General features: G+C 42.5%; 1 protein-coding gene across 5 annotated transcripts in view; it reads left to right on the top strand.

Annotated features, from left to right (window-relative positions):
* The window catches only part of zgc:158464 (uncharacterized protein LOC791139 homolog), a 102,628-nt gene that overhangs the window by 69,239 nt on the left and 20,441 nt on the right, over nt 1-12,948 (top strand). For 3 of the 5 annotated variants that reach the window (XM_035999310.1, XM_035999309.1, XM_035999312.1), the window contains exon 3: nt 4,502-4,720. In XM_035999310.1, coding sequence (XP_035855203.1) covers nt 4,502-4,720 — 219 coding nt within the window. Of the gene's footprint in view, nt 1-4,501; nt 4,721-5,634; nt 5,734-12,948 lie in introns of all 5 variants that reach the window. The other 2 variants (XM_035999308.1, XM_035999311.1) reach the window with 1 other exon arrangement.

A 12,948-nucleotide genomic window follows, 5' to 3' on the forward strand; every position in this document is an offset into this window, starting at 1 on the left:
TGGTCCGGACCTTGGTTCGGACTTTCATGTGTGAAAACGCCATTAGCATTAGCATTAATGAGCAGGTCAGCACGAAGGCCTACGTTTAGTAATTAAAGTGTGTGAATCAGAAAGCGTCTGCTACATCATTTATCTGTTAAAACATTGAACAGTGCAGAGTATTTTGTTATAATGTATACTCAGATACCCATCTCCCTCATGGATATTTTGTCATACTCTTCAACTGGAGGCACTCTGCAGGCTCTCTGAAGTGACAATAGCTGCACAGGTTCAGGTTTTCCTAAAGAGTGACTTAGCCTGGGGAGCAGGCAGAGCAAATCCTTGAAGCCTGGGTATTTTCTGGCCATTGTTTTCCTGGGGTGTAAAGTCAATCGCATTTAATCCTTCACTAGTGCACAAGAGATCCTCTCAATCAAATCCAGATATTCATTGTGCCTCTGCAAGAGCTTCGCAACAGCACTTCTCTCTAGCTCAGTAGGAGTGGGTGGGAGGCAGTCAACCAGAGAGGCAGATAAATGTGTTTTCCCTTTACGTATTTGAAGCTTTAGCCTTGCAATAAAAGCACATTGATGCAGTTGTTTGCTTTTTTTTGCAAATGCAATAAATTTTACTGGTTTGCAATAATAGAAAGGGAGGACGAGTAAGACAGGAGTGGTCTGGACGATGAGGGCTAGATGGCTTGGTCAATCCTTTATGTGCAGCAGGATGCAGCTGCCAAGTTGGTTGCTGTTAATGTTTTTTGATTTAATCCAGTGCTCTCTGCCTGTCCATGCACTGCCATGATAATATGCCCAGAGGGCTCCTTTTGTAAGTGGAACAGGAGCCCCCTGGATATATTGCAAGGAACATGTTCCTCTCTCTCCCAAAGGAGTATTCTCTCTAGTTCATGAACCAAAGAAAAGGACGATTTGGATCTGTCACTTGCTTCAAATCTTTTTTAGTGGCACTAAATAGATGGTTGCGGTCAGTGCTGCTGCTGCTACATGACTGTTGAAACCCTGTGGAGTGTGGCACACTTTCTAAATGTATAATTGTTTCTTAAAATACTTGTAGCACTAAAGATTTGGAGCGCATTCTTTCAAGCTGCAGCCATGGTCTTGAAATATCTTCTGTTCTTCACCTTATAAAATACTGCAAGCTTTTTGGGGGGGATGAATGTAGGGGTTGTAAAGGCTGAGTAGGCAAGGGGCAAAAAGCATTGGAGAGGAAGTGCAGCATCTGGACAGGAACTCTGACATCCGGGGAGGGGGACGTACATTATCAAGGGAGGGTGTGGTGGCTGACCTGTGACCCTAAACAGAGGGTAGAGGTCAGGACAGAAGATAGAGTGCAGCTGTGTTGCAACATGCAACCCCACTGTCATGCCAATCACTGTAATTTACCTAGACAGATGTGTCCCCACCCAGCTTACCAAGCATGCCTTAACAGGAGCTGACAGAGAGAAAGAAAAGAGTAAATGGTGAAGGGAAACGAGGAGGAAAGGACGGGAGGTTGGAAGGAGGAAAGAAATTAAAAAAGACAGTGGGAAGAAAGTCAGCAGGCCTCCTAACTGCACACACAAGGCCTCATTCCTGGGAGCGAGCAGAGAGTCTCAATCCACTGCAGCAGTTTATCGAAGGCAACGTGCCTCCAATTAAAGGGTTCTTCCCACAAGATTTACTCACCACCCCACCATTAATACCCTCCTCTCATCACACTCTCATGTTACCTCTTCTGGCATCCTCCCTTTGCTTATTTCAACCTCTTCCAGAGCTATTTGTTCTTCTGCAGGGAAGGTAGGACCTAATCATGCCAGGATCTCGTAATACCAAGTCTTTTAACTGCTAGATCAAAGTGTGAGTTTGCCTAATGCAGGATTACGCTGAGATACGGGACCTGGCAGCCTCACCCCATTCCACCCCTCCGCTCCCACCACCACCAGCATGTAGCTCCATTAGGCTCAACGCATTGCTCATTTTTCCGCAAGAGCTCCCTTGGGCTAAGAGGCAATTATGCAGTAGTATGGCATAATATTTCATTCACTTCACATTGCATTACTCTATGGAGGTGCTGGCCACTAACAGCTTCATGTGGCCCAGGAGGAAGGGTGCAGGCTGCTAACAACTTCATATGAGTAGAGGGAGACTGGAGAGGGGAGGTGGAGTAGGAAGAGGCGGAGGCAAATAAAGGAGAGGAGAGTTCTCAAGGACACAATGCTTCATTAGGAGTTAGGTCTGTGTTACCTCCTTACATGGAGAATTAAAAAGGGTTTGCATGCATCCTAGTTTAGGTCAGGTGATGTTAAATAGATTTATAACATAAATGGAAAAACAAAAACATTAATATATTCACTGGATTCATGATTCTCAACGTACGTGCAAAATGTATGTGGGAAAAGTCCTATTTAGTTAACAGTTTGATATGTTACAATGTCATTTTTACAGCCTTTTGAAATATTTTAGATAACTTGGCCGCAGTATGAGATTAAATATCTCCTACTACGACCAGGCATCCTTCGAGGCAGTGTCTGTCTTATTCATAAATATACTGTATGTATGCAGTAGAAAGTGTGGACACTTCAAAAATCCAGCAACAGACAAGCCAGAGATGTGGAAATGTTCCAGGATTGTTTACTGGTGCATGTACTGAGGAGCCTTTCTTCATTGTGTGAAGTGTGCACAGTGTAATGCCATTATGCCCTAATTTGTTTTGCCCGAACAACTATGATAGATAAAATCCCCACCACGTTGAGAGACTAGTAGGTTTTTGGTCCAACGATTTCTTTTCTGGCACTGTGAGGCCTTCCTCGCAGTCCATCTTTGGTTGAGTGGCACACGCTGCAAAGGAGCTGCTTTCGAGAGATTGTACTTCAAGTTGTTGCGTAGATTGTCTCTCCTACCTCCATCTCAGGTTTGAAAAGTTATATGAAAATTGTCCATCTTGAGGAATTTGACAGGGCTTCAGTATGCTGATGCTTGTTGGTAGTCAGTCAGTTGGTCTATCTGTCAGCTCACACAACAATTTAGTCCAGAGCATGACATGTTGGCAACAATTGCACAGATTGCCAGGAGGAAGGCCCTTTTTCTAACAGCACCCTCAGGACAAACATTTTTAGCTAAGGCTCTAAGAAAGGCAAAGTCACCAGTATATTGTTTGGTTTTCCTAACATTTTAGTAATTTGGGTTGTAATGAACATTGTAGCCATTAGGGACTGCTAGTGTTTTTTTTATTGTTTGAAAAAAACATTGATCTTAATAAATATCATCAAGCCTAATGATACTCAGTGTTCACTTTTAATGTTTTTGCAATGTATCATAGTTCACTAGCCAGAATATTAACACTGAGTTAAGAGGAACTCTGGGGATTTAGTGCTATAACAAAATAAGGGCAAATTTTTAGGGGCATAGAGGGAACAAGGTGAGAAAGGAAATTGATGCTTTCTCTTCACCTCTCTTCTGACAGAGCAGGCATGTGTAGCCCGGGGCAAGGCTGTTCATAACTGTTGTGTGATTTTGCTGTACTCAGGGAGGTTACACTGTGTACTTTTGCAGGTGCTCAGCCCCCCAGGCCCCCTTCTTCTCCCCTCATTTCAACACTCTCTTCTGCTTCCCCGTTCTGTCATCAGTTCAGCAACAGAAAACAGTCATCATCATTCACTACATCTAGGAAGCACCTTATATACCGCTCGCACATCCTATCAACATGCAGATTTCTTTTTGTCCTGACCGTCGCCGGTAAGGGATTTACACTTGAGATATAAAATGAGGATGAGAGATGACCAGCACCCATGCATGTTACTGAGAGGCCTGTGAACCTGTAGCATCTGTAGCCATCTTTTGATATCATAAGCCTTGCAATGCCTTGCTAACTTTTGTTAGTATGCGTTTAGACTACAGTTTGACTGTGATACATCCAGCTTCCTTATAAGAAGCAAACATGAGGTCCCAAGTCACGTTCACTTTTTCGTTGAGGCAACTTTTGGCCGTCAGTGGACAGTTGGTTTCCTCAGCACAAGAACTTACCAACATCCTATAATTTAGCAATTTAAGTTTTTTAACCTTGTGTCTCCTTTTTGCCCATTGTCAGATTACTCCACCATGCCCAGGAATTGTTCATTACCAGCCATAACAACTTACAGGGTTGCTGGGCTTTTAGCTGCTTCCTCATTTTAAGATAGAGCAAAGTAAATACACTCTTTAACCTGATAGGCAATGCTATTAGTGCACTTTAGCCTTTAAACTGTCATTGGCTGTGAATTCAGCCATATAACAACAAGAATGCTATTTTGTCTCCCAGTCAAATCAGTTGAAATATCACCACACATTCATCATATGTTATACAAGAAATGTGCAAGTCAGGCTTTACAAAAATGTGTTGCTTTAGTGTTTTCTAAGTGCATCTACTGTCATAAATCCTCATTTCTCATATGCTGACGGCATTTTGCCCCGCAGCGGCGTTTTCAACTATAAAGTTTTATTACAGAAACCCAGCATTAACGACCAGTCTTTCTCCTTGTTTGTAGAAATACGATCTGGTGGGCGAGGACCTAAGGAAGGACCGGGGAGGCAGCTGCCCCTGTACGACACGCCGTATGAGCCAGCCGAGAACGGCGGAGACTCTGACCCTGAGCGCTCGCGCTGCCCCAGAGAGAGCCGGCTGCCCCAGGATGACGAGCGACCCCCTGAGGAGTATGACCAGCCCTGGGAGTGGAAGAAAGAGAGGATTTCCAAAGCCTTTGCAGGTACGATACACAAATAACCATCAACATTATATATGACACAAGGAGAAGTAGCTAAAAAAAAAAAAAAAAAAACAGTATCATTCTACTGCATAGAATAAACAGATTTTTGTGGGAAAAAATACACAACCTCTTTGCTGTTTCTTGCAGAATCATTTTAGGAGTACATTTGTTCTTGAAATAGGCAGAAAAACAAGATCTGTTCATCCTAATCCAACAACATTTGAACTTTTTCATATTGCTTGCAAAGTCCTTCAGCTCTTTCTGTTACATACCATAAGTTCTGATGTCAAAAGCTCAGACAGTGAATCGCATTATGTAAACTTATCCAATTTAGAGATGACTGCATTTCTGTAAGGGTTGTCTAATTTATGTACATTTCAAGCTTTTAACACAATAAACTCTAAAACTGTTTCTCTTCTGCTTTACTAACCTAGGTGTCTGCTGTTCAAGCTCTAACAAATCTGATTTTGGCTTCTGTCAGGTTGTGAGGGTTCTGCTGCTGCTGCTGCTGCTGCTGCTGCTTTAAACTATCTGCTAACGCTTCTTTCTTTCCTCCTCTGTTAAAGCACCGCTAAGTTGACTTGCAGGTGTCCAGTCTACTGTTTGCTGTTTTGATCCCACTGCTGCCTGTTTAAGCTAAGATGATACCTATGCTGCTCAGGGGGGCATGATTGGTTGTGCAGGTGCATGTAGGTGCAGGTAGTCGCTGTGGTTTGAGAGCTTCAGCATGGCTAACACAGCCATAACATCAAACAGGGCTGTTCCTGGAAAGAATACGGCTTTGGAATATAAAAAGTGCACCCCAAATTTATGCCAAGCCTTTTAACTGATATAATAAAGGAAATCAGCAACCCATGACTCTATTTTTCATCGCCCCTTTTCTCTTTATATTTTTCTTTTTTATCCTTGAACAGCTCTGCTTTGTTATGACTGCATTAGCTACGAGGGTTCTGTAAGTGGCACTGGATCAGGTCCCCATGGAGGAAAGGACTGCACCTCTAAATCCCTCACAGGTACCATTGGAGACGGGGCTGGGGAGTGTCTCTTTTCTGTCTGTATATTCATTTTAGACTTTGATGCCTCAACCTTTTTAAGTTGCACTGAATATTGCTTGATTAAATCCTCAGCACACAGGTTAAAATTGTCCTTAAGAATTGGTGTCATAAGCATGTTTTGTGGGTTATTAGCAAGCGTAAGTTTGGGTTACACTGCCAAAATGGTCATGCGAGCCATAAAAATCAAATCTAGCAGTATGTTGAGAAAAGGTCACCCACTTTAAATGCAAATCATCTTGATTAGAATGACATCATCAGGATGCTACTAGTGTGATTGCCTAGTGCTTGAAGTGGACTAAAGAAAATCAGCCTTTCAGTGCACACATGAGTGTAACAAGTGTAGTAACACTTCTTGGTGCTCAGAGGTAGGAGGGATGGGGTGATGGGGGCATGGGGCTGAGGTGAGTAAATCTATGTTGACTCCTCTGCCTCTAAGGGTGCTGTGGTAATTAACACTGCAGTTTAAAAAACACTAAAATACTGTATTTACTTCTATGGAGATGTTCTGCACACAAACCTGACTCATGCCTAAGTCAGCGCTAGGTATTCCACATGAAAAAGTAAATGAACCTTTTCTTCTTTAGCTGAATGAAAGACACCATTAATAATATGCAGGCTCATTGTGGAATACAGTTGGGAAAATAATTTGCCAAGTTTGTGATTAGTTTTTTACACCTGGAAGAATGATTGAGCTTTATAGAAGTGTAAATGTAATCTCACAGAGCAACACGCAATATAAAAATAATGGACATTTTCTTCATTATAATTTAATCATATTTTACTCTCTTTTCTTTTTATTTCCATGTATTCCTCTATTGTATTTCTCTTTTTAATTTCCCTTCTGTTAGCTTTGGGAACAGTGAATTGCATTTATGGCATTTCAATAAAGCAAAATTGATTAGAAGTAGAGGATGCAAGAGAGTTCAATCCCCAATGGTGTTTTGCTGTTGATGGGTAGTTAAAAATGGACTCACTCTGGACTCGGTGAGAGATGATTTGGGACATTTATTTTGAGGCGGTTTGAGGATTTTAATGATTTCTACAACTCTTCTTTTTCTGTGACAGAATGATTGACAATGAAATGACATTCACAAAGTTAGAAGAAAACGCCTAAAGCCTAAAATAATAAAAGAAAGCTTACAGGTCAGGTGAGCCATAGTGACAGCAGCAGCAGGAGTAGTAGGGTGGAGAGAGATACAGATATGGTGCTGAACTGGATTTCAATGTAGTATGTAATATGTTTAAGTGTGTGTGAAGTCTCTTATGTGGTATTACATGGTAGGAAGCTCATTAATCTCATTTGAGGAAGAAGAAAAAGAGGCTTGAGAGAGTATTTAGTGCATACCTGCAGGTGATGAGCGTACACTCTACTATTCTACTGTAGCTCCGTACTTAAAGCTAGTATCACTACTCATCTTTGTCTTGTTTTGAAGCCTTTAAAACTCAGTAATATAATCAATCACATGTTCAGATGGACACAGTTCTGGCAGAGCAGGCTCAAACTCTCTGTATGTAAATGCATAACATAGGTCTGTCTATTCCTTTATCATCTCTCTGTGTCGCTTAATTTCGGTTTCCTGTCTACTTCTGTGTATTCTAGGCACTGAGGTCTTCATAAGAGTCACACCATTCTGCCTCTGCCTGTGATTAGTTAAATAAGGGATGCTGCATTCTTAATCACTTTCCTCCTCTCCCTCATTATTTTTCTGTCAAGCAGCACTCAGAAGAATTTGTGTAGGGCGCTATTTACTAACACATTCTTCCTTCAACTCCCCCTTTTACAGACAGCGTCCCTCTTATGAAGCTGATTAATTTAATTTCCATTGGATGTCAAAGTCTTAGCTGGGAATTGGAGAGACAAGTCTTTAAGGTGTCTTTCAAAGATGAAAGCTGCAGTCTAAAAAGTCCTTTGATTTATTGCATGTCTTCATTCTGTGTTGTGTTTTGTTCAGGCAGAAGTAATTCCCCACTATTTGGAAGACAGAAAAGGGAAGAATGATGAGAAAGACGGCTTTGGGACAAGCCTTGTCAACACAGGCTTGTTTCTCTGGCAGGTGTCAGTGTAGACATCAAGGGGCTTAGAGAAAGTTTCCCACCTTTCAAGGCTTGAGCGTTTGTGCCTGCACACAAGGCTCTGATCTTTGCAACCAGCTTACCTCCAATGTCAAATTATACACTGCTTCAGTATTTAAGTCAATTTGTGAGCCAGTGCTTTAGGACTGTGACAATCCCACTTTACCAGTCATCTCTGTCTTATCCCTCCTGGCACTACTGTCATATTTTGCCAGGTTTGCCTTGTCTTATCCTGGAGTTCCCCATATCAAACATCTATATGGACCATTGGGTGCAATCTGGCAAGCGGAACAGCTGTTTCACAAAACTCATGTTGATGAATTTTGATTGAATTGATTGAATGCCATAAAAACTTTAAATCTTTGGTATCACATTTCTCACAGTGGTAGTACTGAATTGTCTTATCCATACTCAAGGCAGGGTTACTTGGGGTTTATGAAACTTTAGACTGGAGTCATGAGGTCATGGGCTTTACTGTAAATTAGAGCTTGAGACATCTGGTCTGGTCTGGTTGCTTAAGTAGTTGTGTAATCCAGGTTGGATTGGATTTCATGGTTGATTAAGAGTTTTATACTTTACTTTCTTTAGTCGAACCTGTAACTAGATAGTTTTGCTCTCAAACCAGGGCCATGTGGGTTTGGTGGTAACAGCATTATCAGAGGTGCATTTCCTGAACTGTTTTGTTGTTGTTGGAGTCTTCTTTAGGAAAAGTCATTATAGAGTATATAGTAGAGTAAAGAGTATACAGTATTTGGAAAAAAGCTTGATGTGAGGGTCATTTTTAAGCTACACACCAAGGGTGCAAATTGAAAACAAATCAACACAATGTACAAATATGTAACAACAAATTGAATTAAAAAAAAACATTTTGTATTATTTCAACCTGGGTTTAATTTTCATACTCAGATGATCAAAAATACATAGACATATGACATAAACGAACTATTTATGATGGGTATTAACTAGGGCTGTCAGCATTAACGCGTTAATCGCGATGCGATTAAGGGCCGAGCATAATGCGTTAATTTTTTTTAATCGTATTAATCGCATACCACCATTTATTCATTTATTTTCACTTCACTCAGCTTTGCGTCGTGCCTAACAGGCTACTATTTTGCCGTACTTCCTCGTAACACATCCTGCTGCTGCAGGAATAGCAACGCGGATTTCGGTGCCGCATTCTGGTGCCACTGATATGCCTGCACTTTTCTCTGATGCTCTGAAACAGACGTTACAGGCAACAGAAACATTGCTGCACGTGACGCTAGTTAACACTATACTCGTCAGCAGCTAACGTTAGCCTACCGCTAGCTAGTAGCTGGATTAAAAACGGTTAAAATGCTGACAGCTGACTGCCCTTTTGAGCTACATTGTGGTGATGCTGGCATGTCCCCAGGTCACTATTTCAGGCCTGATTCAAGCACTTATGTGGGCAGACAGCCTGTTTTAACGTCAGCCTAACTATAGCTCCATGTGCTGTTTGGTTTCTAGAGAGCAGTTTTCCTCAGTTTGGTTTCTATAGTTGCTAAAGCACTTTATGGCAGTGCAATATCAATGACTAATGATACTGCTCACCGTTTGGATTTCAGGGGCACTTTTCTGCGCTAATCAAAACCTTCACAGTTTATATTCCAACAATTATGTGGGAAATGAAAGTGTCTGCAAACAAAGTATTAACAGATAATGAAAAAAAGATGCACAGCCATACTAAGCTGTGGAGTGTTTGCACACAAAAAAAGAGGGTGGGAAGGGATTAAATAAGTACCAAGTGCTGCCTATGCCTGCCACCATGGTATAACATGGTAATGCTATCTACATAAAAGACTATTTGTCTTCATTAATGATAGGGCAGGGAGAGTTAATGCTCCCTGCTACAGGCCTTTTTCCTCGGCTGTCCCTATCGCTGCCTGCATGCTTGCTCGCTCGCCTCTTCACAACACTTGGTCTGGTGTTATTATTCACTGTTGTGCTATCTCCTGACAGGTATGCAATGGAATGTAAATTCCCTGCCTTGTTAGAGTGTTGGGGGGCTGTGTACTTGCGGTTTGGTTAATCACTCATCCTTGCTGCCCCTCCTCACCCACATCTCTATACTGAACCCACACTCACCACAGCCTCTTTCCTACCTCCCTCCTGGCTGCTGAGTAGGTGATGGATGAGCCTTGAGGTGAAGAGTGAGAAAGACATATTAGAATTTGACCATATGAAGAAGCCTGCATGTGAGGGCAAGAGAAAGTGTGCTCGCATGTCCGTCATATGGCGCGCTCACTCACACACCCAGACATGGACACGCCGTCATCGGAAATCTGAGCCTCGTCACAGCAGGAGTGGGATCAAGAGCCATTGTCACTTAATCTCCTTGCCCTCTGTTACCTGCTACTAACACCTTTCACTTGCACTCCCGGCCAGCAGGGTACCATGCATTCAACACGGGAGATAAGAGAAAGCGCTGTCGCTTGCTCCCTCAGGTCTTGGGGAGCTTTATGGTTTTTTAATGAATCTTCATGGGCTTAACGACCCAGAAACCTGAGGCTTAAGTCTAATGTCCTAAAATAAATAATTGATTCAGTTACAGTCCTGCGCTGGTTATTTGCACCTGGGTTCAAGCCAGCTGTTTTGTGAGTGCCATGGTTCTGTTTCTCTCTGCTTGGCTGATCCGGTTTCCCCCACGCTGTCCGTCACTCCTCAGCTCTGTCTCCCTGGCCTCTGCAGCAACACCCTGCTGATAACCTTACTGACAGCCCTCTTCCATGAGCCTCAAATGTGTCCTTCCCCCTTTTCACTGAGCGCTGCCACAGGTCTTATCTTCACTCACACACATTGGCCACACACAACAGCACTGTAAACCCAGCGCTCCTCCAGCAAGCCTCCCTGGAAGCTCCTGCTGGCCGGCCGTCACTAACGCATCTCTTCCTTCTCTCTCCTGATAGAAGAGCAGGGAAAAGGCCTCGCCACTTTCATTTTTTAATGCAAACACGCAGTCTTTCAAAACAGATTTCTGCTTTGAAAGAGAGCCGGACCGTATAATGTGACTGATACAGTATGCAGAGAATTACGAGGTGGCATTTTAGTTCCCCCGGAGCATTACACAGTTGTTATCTGTAATGATTTGGGTGCCGATGGAACAAACACGTCTTCAGAAGAGGCTGGTTTTGTTTTCCAAGCTCTTGTGCTCATAATGTGCAGCATAAACATTGCAATCTTCCAGCTTGTTTTGAATATGCATGCAATTAGCCAACCAAATTAAGCAGAACTAAATTAAATGGCGTTGGTGGAAACAAGCATAGCTGGTGATTTTTAGTGCTGCACTGTTTACAGTGATGAAGTGCCATGGGCTAATGAAAAGCCTGGGTAAACAAATACCTGGCCTTAAAAATACGGTCTGCTCCTGGAAGAACAAAGGGAAGGTAAACACAGATAAAAAGGAACCCTTGTCCATTGTTCAAGTATGCTCTGGTTATTTTGATGAACTGTAGTCAACATACAGGTTGTGAAACAAATAATTAATCAGCTGCAGCGTTTACAGCACTTAAGCTTACAGACTGGTGCTCAACCTGGCGGTGTTCAGTCCATGTGACATCCTGCCAACATCACACATTTCCAAAGCAAGCAGGACATGCGATGGACGACACCCATTGTTTTGAAATGTCCCAATTCAAAGTCCCAACATGACCACTATGTGCAGTTAACTTGAATGGCGTGTCCTTTGTCGATTTTGAATTGATAAAAGCTTGTATTCCTATGTCAACAGTAGGTGTTGTGAATGTATACGGATTAAGGATTATGCAAATGAGAGATGACATATTGATCCAAATGCAGTCAGATGAGATGACAAAGATTTAGTAATCTTTGGATGTATTTACATATTCCCTCAGAATTAGTCCTCATACATTTGGCTCTATGTGATGTCTGTGTCTTGAACACTGCTGCCAATGATTACAATAATCAAAGCCTAATTGTATTTAATATTTGGACAGCGACCTTCTGTGTTCTGCTTCACAGGCTTTGCTTAAAGTGCTTTACAATAAACAAACTTACCAACTTAAATAATAACCAAAGGAAAGCCACATGACTTAGACATCATATTGAACGTAACTTACTGTACATGTTCTACCTGATATTCACCTCCAGTCTCTAACACTTATCCTGTTCACTCTACCATCCACAGAGTTGATAATCAATCGAAATCTAAATCAGCTAATATAGCTGTAAACAGGTTTATTTGGTGAGCCTTTAGGGATGATGTGTAAATTAGCTCTAGTGGACTGCTGTTGTTATCTTACGCCAGCAACACACTGGCCGTGGAAGCGTCGTGAAATGCGGTAAAGCGAAGCAGCGTTTTGTGGACTGTGTGTCCCTGGCGTTAGTCCTCAGGTGTAAAGATTCACTCATCCATGCGTGGTGATGGCAAATAGAGTCAATGATTATTCAAGGCCTTGGGGCTAGCAGTACATTTAAATGTGTTACAACGTGAGGGAGATTCCAGTCACCCAGAGTATAAAAAACACCTGGCTCTTGAATCGGCCTGCCTTAATTTTAACAGTGCTAAATGCTATTATTCAGCTGTGCATCCAAGCAAATCTGAGCCACACTCGCCCAAATCGTCTCACAGTGAGGCTGCAGTGTGGAGGCAGCCTTCTGCTCCCCAAACAATTACACGCTAATCTGCAATGTGAAATGAGTATTAGGCTTTTAACCTCATAGGAAGAGAGTCCCCTACTTCACCCCAAAGTAGTGGAAGTTATATTATCTTCCAGAGTTTCTGACCTTCTGTCTCCATTCCCCACCCTCAAGCCCTCCCCATCTCTCCCATCAGGGTAGACAGCAAGCAGCTCCTCCTTCCAGCCACCTTTCTCTAGATTAGCCCCCTGACACCACGGGCCCAGCTATTTAATTGCTTGTTGGATTGAATACTCTCCAGTTTCCTCCTTCATTTAGCCTGCAGATATTGCTTCTCATTAGCATGTCCTGTACCACCACTGCTGCAATTCCTTGCAGGGTAGAAGACAAACAAGTCCATAAGATTATGCTCATCCTCCCACTGAAAACAAGGCTGTATACCGGCCAATACAACACAGTGACACTAATGATTTCGAAGAC

Source organism: Sander lucioperca, chromosome 3 (assembly GCF_008315115.2).
Source record: "Sander lucioperca isolate FBNREF2018 chromosome 3, SLUC_FBN_1.2, whole genome shotgun sequence".
Classification (NCBI taxonomy): Eukaryota; Metazoa; Chordata; class Actinopteri; order Perciformes; family Percidae; genus Sander; species Sander lucioperca.